Source organism: Corvus moneduloides, chromosome 6 (assembly GCF_009650955.1).
Source record: "Corvus moneduloides isolate bCorMon1 chromosome 6, bCorMon1.pri, whole genome shotgun sequence".
In the NCBI taxonomy this organism is placed as follows: Eukaryota; Metazoa; Chordata; class Aves; order Passeriformes; family Corvidae; genus Corvus; species Corvus moneduloides.
In genome coordinates, this window is record NC_045481.1 from 32,915,588 (window position 1) to 32,936,370 (window position 20,783).

Genomic DNA, 20,783 nt, shown 5'->3' on the forward strand with positions numbered 1-20,783 from the left:
ACCTTGAAGAGAAGGTCATTACCATTATACAAATAAATTTAAAGAACCCATTTTGCAGTAGTGAAAAAATACAACATTCTACCATACACACCAAAAAAGGCTAATAGAGTTACCTTTATACCTACTGCAAGTAATGCCCTAACACACAGAGCTAAATTCTGCTCAGTTAAACTATTAATTATTTCCACCTAGGAAGCAAAAACAAAAAATACTTTGTCCAACGGACTTTTTAAAATACATTTTAACATAAGTTCTCTCAGACACTAAATTTGTAAAATACTGTCTTTTACAACTATCAGGTATAACCATGCATTCAGAAATAACATTCCTAACTGCTGGAAAATCACCTCCTCTACTCACAGCACAGAATTTATTCATAATTTTACATATCAAATTACATAGTGGTTTAGGAAAGAGTAAAGGAGAAATTGAAATGTAATGTGAATTTTAAAAACATGAATTTTAAATACACAATTTTAAAGAAAGCCAGAAAAATAACAATGCTAAAAGCTGCACACACGGACTCTTGCCACAAGTGAGAGGCAAATCTCTCACAACCTGCATTTTATAAAGCAGAAACGATAACTTTATCACCAGTCAAAGAAGCCCCCAGAACCATGCCTAGGCATTCCTCTTCTGACATACAGTGAAGAGTGCCACCTACTGAATAAAAACCAGTATTCCAGAAACCATTAAATTATTCTGGAAACGTCCCGTCTATGTACTTACTCCCTTCCTCAACCCAAGCTTTCAGTTTAGTTTTTCATCATGCAGTGTCCTGGCAGAGACCAGATTTGTCAAAATATGACTTTGATATAGAAACAAGGTCCAATGAAAACCGCATATAAGTCACCTGATTTAAGAAAAAAAATTATTCAATTATGTTGCATTAAAAAGAAAAAAAAAAAGCACTCTTTTTCTAAGGCTGTTCTTTTTTCACACAAGAAAGTGTATCTTTTTTATATATTTTACTGTACTGTTAGAAGGAAATAACTACTTGCATTCAGACCTGAACACTTCTTTACTTTCACTGGCAACTGAAGTACCTCACAAAGGACCACATACATATTTCACATCCACATGCCATGATCTCAGTCATGCTACAGAGCAGCAACTGATAAGAAGACACAGTGTGTCCCCCTAAAGAAGCCCTACCAGGTACTGCATAGCAGGCAGCAATGCTACACATTGGTGCATGTGACATTCTGTATTCATAAACACTGTAAATTGGCATTACAGTCTATCAATTTAGAGTTTTAAATACACACAATCTAGTCAAGGAAAAATGTGTGGTATATTGCAAGAGTCTGCATGTAATGTGATACCAAACAAAACTGCTGTAACCCAACCAAGATTTGGAACTGATCCATTTATACACAAAATATTTGAATGAGTCAGCAACCCACTGCATTTCCCAGGCCCGCTGCAGACTATCAGACAATTCCCAGACATACTTCCTCAGATTGTGCTTGCCTCATGAACAAGGTCAGTAGTGACAAAAAGTGATATAAAGGTCAATGAATAGAAAAATATGACAATATGCAGACTTACTTTATCTGATTACCCATTAACGTACTCAATATACTGAAGTTCACAGATTTCCCCTATTTATTTGTCTCTCTCTTTTAACTGTTTAATATAACAGAGTAGTGTATTAAAATGAAGTACTACTATTTTTTGGTACTATGAATAAATAAGAATTAAATATGCTGCCTTACTGTAGTCACACACACAAGTGAACAGCCTCTAAAACAATCATTGTTTCCTTGTCTGAAGTCTTTGTTCCCATACTCCATATATACTCCAGCACTGCCAGAATAAACCTTGTTTATGTAGAGAGTGGCTGAAGTTTTGCAACTATAGCAATGGTGCTATAAGCAATTGAGATTACACCACTGTGGTTATGCTGCCACCTAAATCTCAAAGCTTTTGATCTGCACTGGAGATCCCTTTCTGAGGGGGATAAAAGATAACAGGAACAGTATTTTGATTATCTCTGATTATTGTGGAGAGTAATCCTACTGCTGAATAAAGACCTCCAAGAGAAAAAGGTAGGCTACATGGATTTTTGGTCTGTCACAACAAACTTATACATTTATGTTTTTCTTACTACGTGAAAAACTCTAAAATCAGCTACACACAATGTAGTGATAATAAAGAAAGATTACCACAATAACTTAGTGTATATAACATTCCCATCAGACCTGGTCCTTTAAGGGACACTGAAGTACATGAGCCATTAAGAAATCCTTCTAGGATATATTTATATATTATTGTTTATGCTATGCCCCTCTGGGGAGGAAGAAAGAAGGATAATGTCTTTGACTTTGAAAGACCCTATATTAAAGGTAAGCATGCATCACAACTGAAAAAAAACATTTCCCAGATTAAGAATAATTATTTGAGACTCTTGCCTGCAAAGTTTCCAGACCAAGGGAAGAAAAATACCATAAAAATAGGAAACTTACAAGATTTCTCTCTAGGGATTCCAGCTGATAATCTATTTCTTTCAGACGATTCTGTTGATCACGTTTTTCCTTATTGTCTCGCAGAACTTTTTCACCTGGAACTGTTTCTAGGCTTCTGTTTGCATAAACCAGAGACTCCTGAGAAATGAACAGATAGAAGTTAAACACATGACTTTATATTGCTTCATAGACAGATGAGGGTTCTTTTGATTTCTATTAAGAGAACACTGAAATGCTTAGAATAATATGGCAGTGTCAAATTCTGTAAATGCATAGTTTTCATTATGTACATTTTCAAATACAATAGCTAACCATCAGGCTAGACGTATTTCAGCAGAAGAATTTTCACCCTTTGCATTTTAAGACAAATTTCTTAGTCTCCAGAGCTAACACTTGGATGCTGAATTTCAACTACAACAATTAAAAAGCTCTGAGAATAGGGGTGAGTGAATGACTGGTTCAAAGCTTGCTCCTATTAACCACACTGGGATCAGAATTAAGCCAGAAGGAAAAGTAAGAACTGAGCTGAAATGACAATAGCTTTTGTTTTGATTCTGAAGTTTGTATCAGTCCCACGTACATTCAGGTATTGGCAAAACTGCAAAGCTATGTTGCAATCAGAAAAAAACAGAGCTTTCTCTTGCAAACCAAAGATCCTATAGAAAAATCCAACAGTGGCAGAGGTAAAAAATCCTAAGCAAAAAACCTTCTCCCATCTTGATAATCAATTTAACCCAAAGGGACATAAGCAGCCATAGAATAAAAAAATACTCTATTCATTCTTACTTTCAGAAGCAGCTCAAGAAATTTTAATAGGCACACAAGGAAAATAATTCCAAGTAGCATGTCTAACTGGAAAGAAAAACAACCTTCGCAATTCAACATCCAACAGAAAATTTCTCAGCTACAATATACAAAAAAACTGTATCTATAAACAACTTTTTCTAACCACCAAGCATATCTATGAGTTCTGACATTTAAATGAAACTATTAGTTGCCTGAAAATAAACTTATTTTAATACAGTAAAAATTTTTGAATATATATTTACAATCAGCAATAGTTGGCAGTACCACAATGACAGTAAATTTTCCTGTAACAGACGATCATATTTTCTGCTTCTTTTTGCATTGCTTTCAAAATTATTCATAACTATCTATTTGATATTTGACCACTCTGGAGCATTAAGCTACTGCTTTCTCTAAGTAGTTCTTACAGCCTCACTTCTCTCATCCCTGAATAGTAACTGACAGAAACTCACATAATATGAGTAAAGTCAAAGCTTTCCCCACTTACTAATTTTTTAACATTTTTCTCAAGATATCATGAAATAAATGTAGAAAGTATTATATCAAGGAAAACTTTTTATTGTCAATGTTTCACATACTTCAGAATATATTTCAATTATATAGCACATGTACATAGTAGAAGTCCTTTTGAGATTACATCATCTTTCATCTCTTTAGATCTGTAGAAAATAAGACTGTTAAACATTTTACATAAGGGAAAATACAAATACTTAGCAACAGCCAAAGCTGTAACAAACATAATGCCAAACAGAAATATGCAGTATTTGAAATATCTATAGTTATTTGTTGCACTCCCTTTTCTCCAAATTTTATAAATAAATAATAACAAAATCCCACCTAATGAATCTTCTTAAGGGATAAAACTGGCTGATCAGCTCATTAACCTGCTTCTAACCATGCTCTTGAAACAGAGATATCTGTGAAATTCATCTGTTTTGGTGAAGCGCAGGCATAGAGCATAGGCTATCAAGGAGCTCATTGATTGAAAAACTAGTGTATCTTGTGAATTTTGAGCATTTATTTAGTCTTAAACTGTTAACTATAGTCTACTTCTATAATAGGAAAAGGGAATATTTTCCTGATAAAAATCCCCAATCCATTATGAAAGAACTCCTCACGGTAATACACAATAATATCTGTAGGCTTGGTTGTCTTAAAAGATAAGTAATGTTGTGTATTACCGTGAGGAGTTCTTTAAATACCATCTTCATTTGCTTTAGTTTTCAGGTAGCTTCCCAGTTTTTCAAGCTGGTAACTGTACTCATCACACACAGTCTTACACTTCATATTCTCCAGTCTATCGTTTTCCTGTTTCTTTCAGGATTACATTCAACTTAATTTATTCTTCCTCAAAAATATTAAGTAAGACAGAAGCATTTTTAAATATTTAGTTTATTTGGCACCAGAGCAAAGAAATTTTTCAGAGAGAAACACAGTTCTGATGAGAGACATTTCCATGTAAAAGAGAACATTAGTCATGGAAAAGCATTCTTAATCCAGCTGGACTCCTTGTACAAAAAGAGGAACACGTCTGCTCCCCTGTTACAGCTCAGCTATGGTACTGCAGGACAATTAAAGCCCACTATTAAATATTTCAGAGTGAAAGAATAGTTCCTATATCCTGTCAAAGTATCCATCAGTGGCAAAAAGCACATCTCCCACTGAGACAACAGTGACTAGGTATCTGCATTTTCAAAGTTATATCTAATGCAATTCTTAGAAGAAAAAGAATTTGCAGCTTCATAATATGCTACCCTAAGCTAATTCTAAATTAAAATCACAGAACTACAAAGCCTTTTATATGCTGCAAAACAAAAGGCAACTGCTTTTCACTAATGAAAGGTAACAAGGAATTAACTACCTCTTTTTGGTTGTTAGGTTTAATATTACTCAAAAAAGATAATATGTTACTCTTCAATTAGCATACACCTAAATGCAAGTTTCTATTCAAATACTTCTGGGCTATTACCTGAAAGGAAGCAACAAAGATAACTTGGACAAACACTTCCAAACAGAACATTCATTATCACAGGCAAGTCACGTTAACTTCAAGCTGATGCCTTGTAACATTGAACACAAGCTCAGGCAATCATTGGCAAGCTCAGAGTAACAACTGCATTTGTTAGGTGACTACCAGCGAGGGGGAGGTGCTTTTTCACACATTAGATCCCAGCTGGTAAATGATCAACATCAAAATGTGACTCCTCTGGAACTGAGCTACAGAAAATACTACTAGAGGTAAAACAGAACCTCACATTCAGAAAGAAGCCAGCAAAAAAAATGACATAAAAGTGCCCTTATAAAAGCGAAAAAGAACAAACCCACAGGTATTTTAGCCTTTCAAAGAGATGTTTCTCATACCCTGGTAACTGAAAACAGTTTTGCCAATGAATATTTTTACAGATATTCTCCAATATACCAGTTCTGGCCATAAAATGAAAATATTACAGAAGAAAACAAGCTTTGTGCAAATAAGTGCAAAATAAGAAGTAGGGTTTTTTAATTTAAACCCCATTATAGTAGAGGCAACAGTACCAGGGCAGGGGATAAATATGAGTCTTCTAAGTACAATATTCAAACAATCATTTCTCAAGGCTGAGACCTTGATTCTTAATCTTCAAGTCTCAATATTGCTGGCAAGGCAAAAAGACAAAGGCCATTAAAAACAAGGGACATAAAATTTCAATCTATCTTCTAGAGTCTTTAACACTGCTTATCGGTCATTGCTTTATCCTTCAGATCGTAAGTGAACAGGCACTTTTGGAAACCTGAGACAAGAAGAAACTTAATTCTAATTCCCAAAGGTAAACTGTCATAAATAATTTGTTTCTATGCTGAAAAAACCACCCCCATGCAGTTAAAAATGTGAGTTACCAATTTCTGAACACGAAGTATCTTGGAAGTATGGAATCAACAACTGCTAAAAACAAGACAGTTCTTGAATTAAGTATGACTCAAAATAGCAACAAATTATTTTTCCGTTGTTTTCTATAGCTAAAATTTCTCACTTCATTCCTTAATACATATACTTTAGGAATAAATAGAAGATTCTAAAGAAAAATGCAAAAGATACAAATACAGACATATGCTATATTGATCTCAACACACACTTGAAACAAAATATCTGCAGATGAGCCCTGTTCTTTAACCTACCTGGTAAGTCCGGCTTGGTGATTTTGAGCTAGAGCTGGAAAGTGCAGAAAACTCCCCATCAGATAGTAGTACTTGGAGCTTATTGTCTATCTCATTCAGGACATGAAATTCCATTGTTTCAGGTGTGTACCCTTCTCCTGGTGCCAGCCAGCCAGATACACTCCCCTGTTGAAAGACACAGAAAATACTTAAGCCTCATTTGCAAAGGAAACCTTAAGGGTAGTTACATAACAAGTTTATTTATTTTTCAGATAAACCATACTTAATAATAAAATGTACATTTTCATCCATCTCAGCATATAGCTAAAATCCCCCAATATTCATGTATCTGGCACACTTGAGAGCAGCTATGGGCAAAATAAGTAGAGATATTCATACAGTCATCATTTTTAAACATAACCAAGGAGCAACTTAAATGGACAACCACTTTCCATCTGATAAAGGAATCAAAAAGTGAGAAAGCCTAACCAAAACTAGGCTTGGAATGAAACTGCAGAGGTTCATGCTACAGCAGAAACCACCTGGAGCCAAATCTCAAATGGAAGGTATGAGATGTAATATGACATTTGCAAGGTACCACCAAAGAAGAAAACAAAGCATTCACAGGAAATCAAAGGAACTGCTCTGAGGTCAGTAGCTGGCATCCTTCTAGAGCCCCTATATGTTATCACAGAAACTCTGGGAGAGACAGAAAGCTGAGTTCTTTTCCTGATCATGATTTACATGACTTTTTCCTCTTGATAGCAGTTAACACCTGAATAACACATACAAATAATATACCCCCACTACATACAGTTGCATATTATGAGTGAGCTAGGCCACTTAACCCAAGCAAATGAGCTCATACCCACAGACAGATGCAGGTTCTCCACAGCAACTTGGCACTCCTGCCTCACACTCAGGGAAGCAAGTCTGCACAACTCCCATTCACTGGGTATGAGAGTAGCAGATTACATCTCTGTCCTGACCACAATGAAACACCAGATAGGACCTTAGAAGAGCAAGGATATGTGGAAGGACATGAGTGTATTGCTGATTTCCTTTCTTTTTCCTACCAGAATAGGACCAGCACCTTGCCCTAAGACTCTAACATCTGTCTTGCAAGAAATTCATGTCCACCATTTGTTTCCAGCTTCCAGATTAGTCCTCTGGCTATTCAAGCAGTTGCATCCATCCAAGAGGAGGAAGTATCAGCTTTCAATTACAATACCACTGCTGTGAGGTAATTCGTGGTTCCTCCCCATTACCATAAAGCACACTAGTTGCAAAAATGTAAAAGATTTTTACCCCAAACACCTGTCATAAATTATCTTCATAATAAATGCAAAAAAAAAAAAAAAAAACCAAGAGGAAGAAAAAAAGAGAATGAGAATCCAGAGTAAATCATCCTTTTTGTGAAACAAAATCACAAAGTTCTAATGCTTTCTCATACAAGTATGATGAGACACAACTAATGAGCCTGATCAGACCTGAGCTGACTCCAAAAGAGCCACTCACAAATGTCTTAGATGCTTGCCAGCTTTGTGGAAACATCTCTTCAGGTGAGACAGTGACCACCAAAACGTAAGTACTCAGCATGGTACTACATTTGTGGCAGGTGAACCATCCCCTAATCAGAGAATGAAGATCACAGTGCAAAAACACAGAAATGCCACTACAGGAGTCCAGTAAGATGTAACCAGGCTCATTAGCTACAGCTCAGTGTCTCTACCCCATACTCCAAATACCCAAATTACCCCAGTAGTCGTTTTACTCCAGGGTGAAATGGACTCACACATTCTCTTTTGTATTTTCAAGATGGCTTTGCTTGGAAAATAAGCTTCTGTCCTGTCAATGTTTCCTGTGTGTTAACTCAGAACAATACTTCTATAACAGCATAGTGCTTTCTGTGGAACATCTGAAACAAATTATAGCCCTGCAGCTTCGGCTTTGACAATTAGATTAGCATGAATATGTGAACTTCTAAAATATTTTAAACACTCATAAAACATTCTTTCAAAAAGTGAGAAGTGCTGTTTGGATATTTGGCATATATAGTAGTACAAGTCAAATGAAGCTATTTAATCCACATTACTGCATACAGAGGAATTCATACAGTATAACCAGATCTGCCTTGATTGACAGCCTCCAAAATATTACTTCAGCCAATGTGATTGCACCAGCTTTTTAAGAATAAAATAAGATGAAAGAGGCCATCAAGTGGATAGTTACCTGGGCCAGCTTGAAGCTGTCTAGATTATTCATTAGCTGATAATTTCCTCATGATCTTTGTTATGAAGCAGCCACAGGAAATGCCTTACCCATAATAAAATTCAAATGTGGGAGAGGAAGAATCCATCACCAGACTAGACAGGTCCAAGTAACTATTATCCTTTCTTTTACTCTACTTTGATAGCAGAATTAGGAGCTTTTTTCTTTAAAGAAATTATCTAGTACAGACTAGAGTACTAGATGCAAGCATAAACTACCATTCTTGTCCACGTTATCAAGAACATACAGCAACACACATGTCCTGTGAGATGATCTACTTCGTATCTAATAATAACAGTAAAATCTCTATGGACGTAGAGACACGACAACATGATAGTGACATGTGCCAAATACAAAATGTGGACAAATGTTACACTTTTCCATTGCCTTGATGCCTTGAGAATTGGTGCAAAAAAAGGTACATGTGGTTAGTTGGAATTTGCATTAGCTATTCTGCATAAATGCCTCTAAATTTTGTGACAGACACTAGCTTAAAGAGAAAGAAAACCTAGCAACTACAAATTTTGAGAGACTACTTTTGCAATCAGTAAAACAATTTTTTTTAAAAAGCCACTATTCCCTAGGTTGGAAAGCTATGCTTACTAACAGAAGGTTGTTTAAAACATCTTCAGATCTTTAAATGATGACATTTATCAAATTGAAGACCATTTCCTGGGAACAATGATTGGTGGGACACTCAAATACACTTTGTTACCCTCCATGAGGATTACTTTTACCCACTTCAGCTCCTGCTATTCACTGAAGTATGCAGACAGTACACTGTTTAACAATATTATGTTAAAGCATAGATGTCTAATGCTAAGCAAACTTTATATATTTTTAAGAGAGAGTGAGATGGAAGCCACAGAAAGATGTCACGTTATCTTTCTAAATGGACACATAAGCTTCATAATTCCCCAATTGCTGCAATTTGAAGTCCATTTATCAGTCGTCAAAAACCTGTTGTTGGGAGTTTTTTGCAAGTAGTTGCTGGCCTTTCTCCCTGAGACTACAGCACTAACCACTCAGATTGATACTTCACAACTTCACATTTTATGCAAAGAAAATAGGTGATTTTCTCCAAGTGTAGTTCTAAGGTTCCTTCCTTCTCTTTTAGGTTCTGCTGTTAGTAAAATTAGCAAAGAAACCAATGAGAATTCTTTTTTGGAGACAAATCCAACAGGATTTGTCCATCTTCTCTCTCATATCTCAGTAGGGTACTTCATGGTAGGACTAAGATCAAATTTAGATTTACTGTAAAAATAAGCCAAATACAACAGGACGGTACAGATTAAATTTGTCATACCTCAAAATCTTGCAATTCAGTTCCATCTTCTGTATCTTTCAGTAGTTCAATTAGCCTTCTCCTTTCTCCCTCAAGCATAACAAACTGGTTTCCTGAATCCTTTGCTAGCTGAAATATTTACAAAAAGAAAAAAACCCATACTTCAGAACTCCACTAGCTCAAACAGCACCAAAACAAAGTTTTTAAATTCTATGAAATTAACACCCAAATCTTGTTTATTTCCATGATACAAATTATCACTCTGACAGAAAAATACAGCAGCCTACATACAATAAATTTATAATCTTATCTTATTCTTTGATATAGTGGGGAGGCAAATATTGTTCACTGGATGAAAAATCGTGATAGCAACTATGTCCTCACATGAAAAAGAAAGCAGGAAAATCAAGGGATGTATTTTCTGACAAAGAGCACTCCCATGCAGGCTACACATGAACAACCTGTATATCTATCCCTTATTTATGCAAAAAAGGACATAAACATCCTTTAACTTAACAGTAAATACTTTTTTTTAAAGTCTTAGGATATTGCCCTTAAAACAAGCTATGCACAAGCACAAACAGAACAATTCAGTTTCCAGTACTCTTCAGCAAGTACACAGAAACAGTATTATCCCAACCAATATGAGCACCCAAGTTGAGAACTACCTAATTCAGCACTCTGCCATAAATAAGTTTTAACAGAAAGATAATTTTTTTAATTTATGCCTAATTAGTTTTAAATCTCCTGATTTAAAAAAAAAAAAGCCTGTCTTCAAAAGTATTTATAGATTAATTTTCAGCTAATATTTAAAAATATGTTACTGGTTTTATGCTTTAATGCTTACCTCAATGTTCTTTTTAATGAAATGCTGGCTGGTTTTGGTTTTGCTATGCGTTTTTTCTGCTGTTTTTTCTGTTTCTAATTCACTCGGACAATCTGATGTTTGAGGAAGAAAAGTTGCTACATTATAATCATTCATATTCTGATTCAACAAGAGCTGTAATAACATCAATCCCATTCAAATCTTTAGCAAACATATAAAGTCAATAGACAAACTTTTTGTATGGTGTTTTCATTATTTATGTAAATAATATTGTTATATTTAAAACATACTATTGCCAAAATCTAATTTCATTTTCAACTTTTTATGAGATCACTCATTGTTACAAAGGCTAAAATACTTTTGGATTTCTGACCTCAAAAATGTTAAACATGGTGGCCTTAAAAGCCACGGCATTCCTTCAAACCCTATCATCGTTGCAGTTTTCTCATCATTACAAAACCAGACAATAATTTTTTTGAAAACCACAGAACTATCTGGAGACATATCAAGTACATTTTTCTAAATAAAACAGCTGAAAAACAGATGATATAGTTGATATTATTATAACACAGCTTATAAAACAAATTTCATCAAAAAATGAAACTCATCATAGAGCTGTAAATCTATTAAACAGAAACATGATATTCTAATAACAATGGATTTCTATCCATGACAGAAAAAAGGGCTTGTATTCTGTTTTTCAGAGACTTCTACCATGCTTAAAATAACAATTCCTTTATGAACAGCAAATATTTGTCACATTAAATAATCAGTCTAAGAAAATATAATCAACTTCTAAATCTCAATAACTACTTCAAAACCAGGCATGGTAGTTTTTGCTTTTCTGGAAAGCAAATGAATTTGACATGTTAGAAGAAAGGCTGTGAAAGTTTATAGGGAAGTAACTCTTTATCAGAGTGAATAGAATGAAAGCAAACTACCAACGATATGATATAAATTCCATGGACACTCAAACCTTAAAGGACTGAGGTGTTAGATCTGACCAAGAAACCCCCTCACAGTTCAAATGCACAACTGTTCACTGAAAGCATCCTAAGCTTTCTTTACCAGGCAACATCATGAATATGTCAAGGAACTGGATCATACAGGAATTTAACAATATAAAATGACAAGTTGCATCCTGAAATGAGAAGAACTCACCAAACACCAACATAATACACATATTACTTTTAAGCTATATCTTTCACTTGACTGTAGAATAGCATTTTTGAGAGGGAGCTATCATAGAGAACATCTCAGAACATTTAAGTAAAGAAGGGACAGACATGGATCATTGACACAAAGAACACACTGAAGATTGCCATGGGTAATTAAAAAAGAGATTCCACCTCAAAAAATTTTGCATATGCATTTTGGTAGATTTGGCACATATTTCAAAGATTTGGTACAAATTTTGATGAGACTGATAAAGTAATAGCATAAAACTAGTGCATACATTCTTCTTCACAAGCTCCTCTTGTTCAGGGTCTGCCTTTATGACAGCTGTGACACAGAAAAGCAACTGAAACAGTAAGTCTTAGCTTACTGACACGACATCAAAAGCCTCCAGCAGAAATAGTAAAAGTAATTTAAAGCAATATATTGCTCAGAAGCTGTAAGCGATATCTACTTCATTCCCAAAGTAGGAACATGCAGAACATCTCAAAATAGTGCAAGTGATAGCAGCTCCCAACCATGCCTGTATTGGAAACTCCAGAAGGCAGTGCTGTACTGAATACTGGTATGAATGAAATGAAACCTGCCATTGCTACTCAAGGGCACTCCAGCACAACTCAGAAATTTTGAACGAGGAAGCTGAGGGTCAAGCTTCGTTTTAAGGGAGGAATAAAAACACATGGTAGAAAGACAGAAATGAAAAGCTCCAGCCCACAAAGTTAAGGTCACATACTGGTGAACAAAGACAAGTGGTAAGATGATAAAGGAGCTGAGGTCCATGTTTAAAATGAAAACATGCAGTCACATTCTACAAACTGCAGAGATATTGCTGCCATCTATGCTTCAGCCTTGAAGAATGCACTTTTATTTTGTCTTTGTCATCTTAGCCAGTCACCAGGAAGATCGATTCCTTCTGTTTACATAGAATGCTAGTTGACAAAGAAATAAACAATTGCAGCTGATAGCAGTGGCATCTGAAGCTGTTATTCTTATATCACAACACATGTGAAAAGTTACTCAACCACACAAACTTGAATTTCAAATAGGGAAAGAACAGAGGCATACAAGCACAGTTCCATTTATTTTGATATGTTGGACACACTACACCACTAACAGCATTTGAAATGTCTATACAGTGCATGATAACACACAGTCTCTAAAAGAATCAGCAGGTGTTTGAGTTTTGCCAGAAAGTACTTATTTCATAAAAGCAATGCAGACTTTACAATAATCAGCATAGCAAAATATAAAATACAAGTTGTCTGAAGATTTTTTTGACACAAATCCATACAATTTCTGCTGAAAACAAAAAAAATTATAGAACAGTTGCAGTTAGATTCAGCACCACTTGTCATTTCTAAATAGTGTCTTGAATATAAGCCTATTAATAAAAGCTACGATATCTTAGAGTAATAGCAAAGACAGGTTTTAAAAGAATTTCCATGAAGAATCAATTACACATTTTACAATATCTGTTACACACCTCTTCCTTTTGAAATGAAAGAAAAATGGTTTTATAAACCCAAAAGTAAAAATGTTCTTAGCATGTTGAGTAAAATGTTTTAGATAAGTCACAAAACTATTCTATTCTTTCATTTGCGAAAAAGGTAAGAACTGTCACCGTTAAGTAACCTTGCTTTTTCCCATTTCACTGGCCTTGCCACAAAGGCTGAGTCTTCATTACCCACCCATTCTACATGTTGTTTTGCCATTTCTAAAAATACAAACTATACCATTAATAAAGCTTACCCTGGTTTTCTTGGGCTTTATGGCAATCATAATCTTCAGGATTCATGTGTGTGTGAAATACTGAAGTACATATTTCATCTTCTTTAGCATGGGAGGGATCTGCAAGGAATTTTTTCAGGTAAAATTTAATTGAAATGTATTTAAAGAAGATCTACCATCATGTGTATCATGCTATAAGACCTCACACTTGGAAAGCAAAGAAATTCACTTGGATAAATTATACAAGCACCGTATTTCTCAAAATAAAGAAGCAGGAAAGTGTCAAGTGTTAATCGTAAGTATGCTGTTTCTTATGGCTGTGTTCTTGGTTTTTAACAACTACTGCCCACAGAGGAGACAATTCATCACATTCTCAAAGACATAGCCCAAGGCCCTAAAGTTCAAATGCCTCTGCAGACACCATGTGGCAAGTCATCTAAAACTTTGAATGAGAATAAAGCATCCAGGTTTTCACAGCTGGTGTCTGCTTGTGCATGAATTATTAGACTTCCAAGCAGCTTAGGTCAAGGGCATAGTCTAGAAAAACAGTGTTCAAGCATCCTAGTTGTTTCAGTTACTCAAAGAAAAAAATATATCAATTGAAGTATTCATATGTGTCAACTGGAAATAGAAGTTAGAGCAGTAAGTTGCAGTCTATACACTTAGCACTTACAGAAAAGGAATCATATTGCAAAGAACCATATGAATTACATGTGATTTTCACAATGAAAAAAACCACACAATAAACAGTAATAATGAAGTGTAATGGACTCAACTGAACAAATGATGTCGTTAAACAGAGCACGGGGTAAGGAATTTAAGGCTGTTTAATTCCTGATTTACATTTCTGCTGTGAGTGTGAGGTTTTGTTGGGCCTGAAATTAGTAACATTTAAGTTGCTAATGATTTTGTACTCAAACCTGTGCTTGATTTCACAGCTACATTAAAAGCTATAATAGCTCTCATATATAATTTATTTAATATAGCTCTATCAAATTCAAGTTCTGAAAAGCAAAATATATGAAATGTATTCTGTTTAAATATCAACCAGGGCAGCCACCAAGATGCTCATTTAATTAAATAAATACTTAAGTAAATAAGTAAGACACTAGCATGTTACAGAAAAGATAAAGATCAAGCTGGAGGAAAACTATAAATCTAAACCATACAGGTTTGTCAGTGCAGTACACCAGAAACCACATAATGCACATGGTCTCTACAGGAGTCCCTTTGAAATAAAGGAGCAGTCACATAAATGAAATAAAGGAGTTAGCAGTCCTATAGCCTTGCTTGTCTACTGTTATTTTAATATACCCTGACACCTACTGGAGACTGTCTAAATACCACCTATATGAAATTCTGTTTTCTTCCCTTAGCAACCCAAACTTTACCATAGAAATAAAAGCAGGTTACATCATAATAGTGAGTTTTGTTGAAATATTTTAACTACACATTGCTACCATTATTACGCACGTACTTCCAACATTCAAGCTGATAACAATAACCATTCAGATCTCAAATCCTTATTCTCTCCCCAACAAGAAAAAAGATAGGATATACCACAATTCTATTTCTCTTTACTTACCAACTGCATCATGCCACGATGAGAACAAAGCCAAAAACTGGTTTGTGTTTTCCACCTCCTCGTGGCTTCCTGTGGTTCTGATAGACTATTCAAAATAAATAAACTGTGTATGTATGGATACATGCATGTATTTAAAGTAAATTCTTTAAAGTGAAATACGTTGTCTGCTTATCAGATCTAATGAAATTCAGACCCTATCAAAAATTACTCTTCCCACTTTATTTTCTTCTTGAGGCTATCTGAATGTCTCCCAAAGTTATGATAAAAGCATGGTGAAACTTTAAAGCCTCTGTTACATACTGTCTCTTATTTGGAGACCCACTTCACAAGATAAAGTTCTGTAATGTGGTTGTGGCTCCAAACCCAAATCCAAACCCAATGAAATTATGAAACACAATCAAACCAATCATGGTTTTTTAGCAACTCATATTTCTTTTCATGTAAAACAGAGGAAATAGTAACTTGTTTCAAGGCATTTAACTGCTAGAGGCCAGGATAGGGATAGGATAAAGGAATTTGTGCCGTAGGATTCTTATGCCTTCTTAAGGGGGCATCTCTAATTTTTTCAATAACAGACAGTACTGAAATAGATGGGTGTAAGGAGGATCACACTCGAGCAGAATAAACCCTTTTTGGCCTGGGTTCCCAGACATTACCTCTTGACATACCTTACCCTCTCTGCAAATGGTGAACTCAGGCATAATACTATGCCACTAAACCACACCCAGACAGCTGTATATTTGGCAATCGGTCTTATCAACTTTTAAAGGCTATGTCCTTCTTTCAAAGCCTGCCTAGCCAATATATATTAAAAATTATCCAATCTTATTTTTTGAGATCCATGTCTTAATTTTAGTTGGCCAACTGTGAGTTATTTAATAACAAAGCTTCTGTGAGATATGGTAATTATGTAAGACAGTACTCTAAGATGCATCAGTCACAAAATAAGCAGAACACTTATAACCTGAAGTTCTTCCCAGAGCATTGCCTTCATTTCTTTGCCTTGTTTCTTAATTACTTTTTCCGTAATACGCTGTTTTTCAAGTATTGTGTCAAGTTCATTCATTTTCTTTATAGCAGCTTGAATCTGAGCATTTATATCTGTGTCTTCAGAACATTTCAAGTCGGAAGAGTCTGCTGTAGAATATATTTAAAACTAATGTTAGCTTGAAGCATGTCAGCTTAAAAAAACAAACAGTAAAAAGCAGTTCAAGTAATTTGGCAACAACCATAGACAAGAGTACGACATTCTCAAGCATATATTAATTTCTAAACCTGTTTGTAGCAGGGAAAAATACAGATGTCTCTGCAACAGAGAGCTGAATCATACTCTGAGCTGTAGCAGCTGGATATGGACGTGTGGAAGAGGAAGTCACCTAATTTGGGCAAGTGATTTGATTCAAATTTATAATGGAAAAGTGAAAAGATCTCCACAGTATCAGCAAAAATCACTAAGTTTAAAATTAAAAATAATTTCTTCAGCCTGACTAGTAGAATACATGTTGAAATGAATAATTCTGGGGTTAAGAGAGATTGTAATATTTCTGCCTTTAAACATTAGCGAAGTTTCAGTCTTGACTTATGTCTTCGCCAAACCAGATTCTGATACTGGTTCTAGAAAAATGTTGCTATAAAAAATAAAAATCTGTGAAACATGATGGAAGCTACTTCATCATTACTTAATTAAAGTATATTTCGATATTGTCTCCCTTTTTTTCCTTAAATATATATAGATTATAATTATAACTTTTACCTTATCCCCTTCCTATAGCATCCTCATACTCTGTCTTCTTTTATGGCTTCCAAACTAAGAGTAGAGGAAACACTTGTAGCACTGTCCCTATCCCACAGACTTCCAAGTTTTAGAGTCCTGCAACACTCTCTTTCATTTTCCAATCTTTTGAGGTCAAATGCTTTCAAGCATTTACTGTGATGCATTGGTCTACCTTATGCCATAAAAAAATGAGTGAGAAAACAAGGGGAGAGCTATAAAAATCTTAAGTGAGATACAGGGGACAGATGGACCCAAGGACAGATGGTAAAAAAAAGAGCACTTATTTCAACTGGCCTGAACTAGGCAGATTGATTTAAACCTAAAACTACTGAGTGAAGCTTTAGGTTGAGTTCTATACAATTTCTGTTCTGTAGATATTAATTTCATGTTTGGTGACCAGCATTGCTGCACTGGATAGGATCACCACTGAATTCTGCCTTATTAGACTGATCGAATCTATGGAAAACTCAAATTCTATTATAACATTAAAGAAAATGAATATCCATTAATAAAACAATCTCTAAATAAAGAATTCATCCTATGCCTCTTGAATAGCATAATTCATATATATGTTCAATTTCTGGTATTCTTTTGTAACTATATAATATACACACAAATACGCTACTGTTATAAACTCTCTTAGAAGCACTAATAAGAAAAGGAAAAGGTTTTATTGCACTGCTTGCTTTATACACCTGAAATGCACTATCTGATTTGGTGTTACCTGGTTTCCCTGCAGAAGGTTCACAGAATTTCGACGTCTGTGTTTCAGTGCCTTCATCTCCAGAATCTGAATTAGAGCTACATCCTGAAAAACACAGGGAAAAGCCTTTCACAGTAAACCAGATACATTTTTGTCAATTAGGGATCACCACAGAGCCCTTGCAGTGGATTAGTTTAAAAAATAGTACCTACTAGTACACCAGGACTCATGTTAAAAACAGGAGCAGGAATCAAGGGATTTCTTTTGACCCTAATTCTGTCATGAAATCTTAACTAAACTTCAAGATGGTATCCAAATATCTGCTTCATTTATTGGCATTTGCATCTCTACTTGTAAACAGTCAGACACTCCAGAACATTAATCCATTACCATTTACAGAATGACAGAAGAATGCCATGAAACACTTCTGCAAGTGTTTCAATTAAAGTTATACACTGCATACTTATATTTAAAGTATTTTATTAGTACTAATATTTTTTAGTTGTTAAATACTGTAACTTATAACCATAAATTCCAATCTTTTGGACAGGTGGACCATTATTAGGATACGTTTCTAACAAATGATCATGATTACTCTGAAAAGTTTAATAAAAACATCTTAATGAAAACACTTTCTAACATGATTCCATGGAACACAGACAGATTGGTTTTCCTGATCTTTTAAGCCAGCTCACAGCTTATGATGCCACAAGACATTTACTGTATTGTACTGGCAGTAATAATACATTTCTTTAAAGGGTGGATTCCAAATAGTGAAGAGAAGTGAAGATATGAAATTTGACATCTTCTTTTCTAGACTTCTACCTATTTGCAATCTCTTTTCCCTCCATCAATAGAATTTTACCCAAACTATAAAAATGTGATATTTGGTCTAGTTACAACACAAGAAGATATTAGTTATTCCCACACCTGACAACTCGTTGGGATTCCATAGACACTTCTGAATAAAGACGGTCATACTCTCCACTGAGGTTTGCTGATCTGTTCTTAATTCCTGGACATCAGATTTATCTCTGTCATCACCTTTGTTTTCTGCTGGACAGCAGTCTTCTAGACTGCCTCTCTGATAACCATCAGCCAAACTGACAGGTGAATCAACCTATGAAATGCAAATTGTTACCACCATGAAAACAGGGATGTTTTGGGTGAAGAAGAAGATAACCACAATACTCACAAAGGACAACAACAATTCTGTACAATATTGCAGTGTACTTCTTAAATAGAAGAACCATTTTCAGGTCTGATACACAGCTCTCTTTCTTAGATTTCACATTGATTCTCAAGCTCATCATTCCACACATTGTCAGATTTGGGACTGCGAGGCTAGGAAATTATTCCAAAGGTTTATGCCATTTCTGGTGCAGCAAAGAGTACGGATTACCCCTTAAGAGCCTGTGTGTACAACAGCCTCATCTTTTTCCTGACACTATGAGAACTCTGCAACACATAGCATCCTAATCTCTTGCTCACTCTACAGAGCTTTTTATAGTCTTTGAAGGGCTGAAAAGCTTATGATTATTTCATCAGTCCCAAGAGATTTCCATTTCTATTTTCATTCAGTAGCCAATAAAGTTCAGGTCAGAACTCGGGTTCAGAGTTAGCAGCTGTTAACCTCAATATCTGACTGTGAACCTATAAAAAAATACTTTAATACTTCTGTGAAGCATCCAGGTATGATCCCATTCTACAGACAAGAGAGCAGAGGTACAACACAATTGGAGTAAGATAAGAAAATCAATCTAAATGCCTAATTCCCAAGTCCTAGTTCCTACATCCCAACACATTTATCACATATCTGGTCCCCAAAATTAAGTTAATCCCCAATATTAATTTTCTCAGAGGATGAATGAACACCTGCTTCCAATAGACTTTGTTGAATCCCTGAAACTGACACTTCTTAGAGTACTCCAAATTGGTTTTTAAAACTGATTCAAACATAACTCAAAAGAGCCTTGTAGTCAAAAATTCAACGTTTAAGGATTGCTCACATGCTTTCTTTTAATAAGAAAAATAAGGTTTTTTCCAACTGAAATGTAAAAGCACAAATGGGATGAAAGTGAAATTATTCATATACCTCTCATCCACCAACAAACTACAGTTGTGCATTTACATATTAGTGAGAGAATTCAAATGTTTTTCCTTAAAATAGAATTTATTTAATAATCCAATTAAATATAAAGAGGAAGAAAACCAAGTTTTCCAGGTTGCAGTGCTGAATCATCCTTTTTGTGGCAAATATAAAAGCAACACAGATTCAAAAAAACTAAACTAAAAATCATTCTATTCCTGCATAAGGAGCAGACCACATTCATGAACTTTCACACAAGCCCTTAGCACACCTGCAGAGACCAAAACTACATGTGAAACTAAAAAAGCAGAATATTACTTCTTCAGCATTCTACAATGAAGAATTAAAAATCACCTTTTGCAAACACGGTTCTGGTGTTAATAACTCCATAGTTTTATTTAAAGATCTACAATTACATCTTGAGCTAGATGGAGGCCTTGAAATTTCATCCAAGCTCCCACTTTTAATATCCACTGTTACCTAAAATAGGGGGGGGGGGGAAATCACAAAATTCCAAATTAACAGTTTCATAATAAATCACTACAAGCCTTGCAGTATTTCAGATATAGATCATGTAAGTTTCAAATGCTTTCTAGCAACTCCATGTTTTTCCAGTTTAGACCAGCTTGCCACTCACGTATGTGCTTTTTAATATATGTACAACTATATAACATCAAGCCAACCAAAGTATTCAAACATGCTGGCTATAAAGACACTTCGAATGGTGTACATCTTACATGTAATGTTACAACAGAGGAATTATCATGGCTCTTCTTTTTTTTTTTAATCATTGGACTAACAAAGTTAGCACCAACAAAAGAATGAGGGCATTTTAGACACATCCTGAACACAACTCAAACAGCCAAAGGCTACTTATGTTCAAATGGGAAGTTCCTAAATCTAAGTGATCACCTTCCCAGTCTCAGTTCAATTTTGAGT

General features: G+C 35.0%; 1 protein-coding gene across 1 annotated transcript in view; it reads right to left on the reverse strand.

The window, feature by feature from the left end:
* Positions 1-20,324, reverse strand: part of FSIP1 (fibrous sheath interacting protein 1) — a 69,380-nt gene extending 49,056 nt beyond the window's left edge. Inside the window, exons 1-10 of the mRNA XM_032110890.1 lie at positions 20,199-20,324; positions 18,686-18,875; positions 17,777-17,860; positions 16,243-16,415; positions 15,279-15,363; positions 13,715-13,813; positions 10,811-10,902; positions 9,985-10,092; positions 6,429-6,593; positions 2,469-2,606 (exon numbers count right to left, since the gene is read on the reverse strand). Coding sequence (XP_031966781.1) covers positions 2,469-2,606; positions 6,429-6,593; positions 9,985-10,092; positions 10,811-10,902; positions 13,715-13,813; positions 15,279-15,363; positions 16,243-16,415; positions 17,777-17,860; positions 18,686-18,875; positions 20,199-20,234 — 1,170 coding nt within the window. The 5' untranslated portion in view covers positions 20,235-20,324. The remainder of the gene's footprint in view (positions 1-2,468; positions 2,607-6,428; positions 6,594-9,984; positions 10,093-10,810; positions 10,903-13,714; positions 13,814-15,278; positions 15,364-16,242; positions 16,416-17,776; positions 17,861-18,685; positions 18,876-20,198) is intronic.
* Between the last annotated feature and the right edge of the window lie 459 nt (positions 20,325-20,783).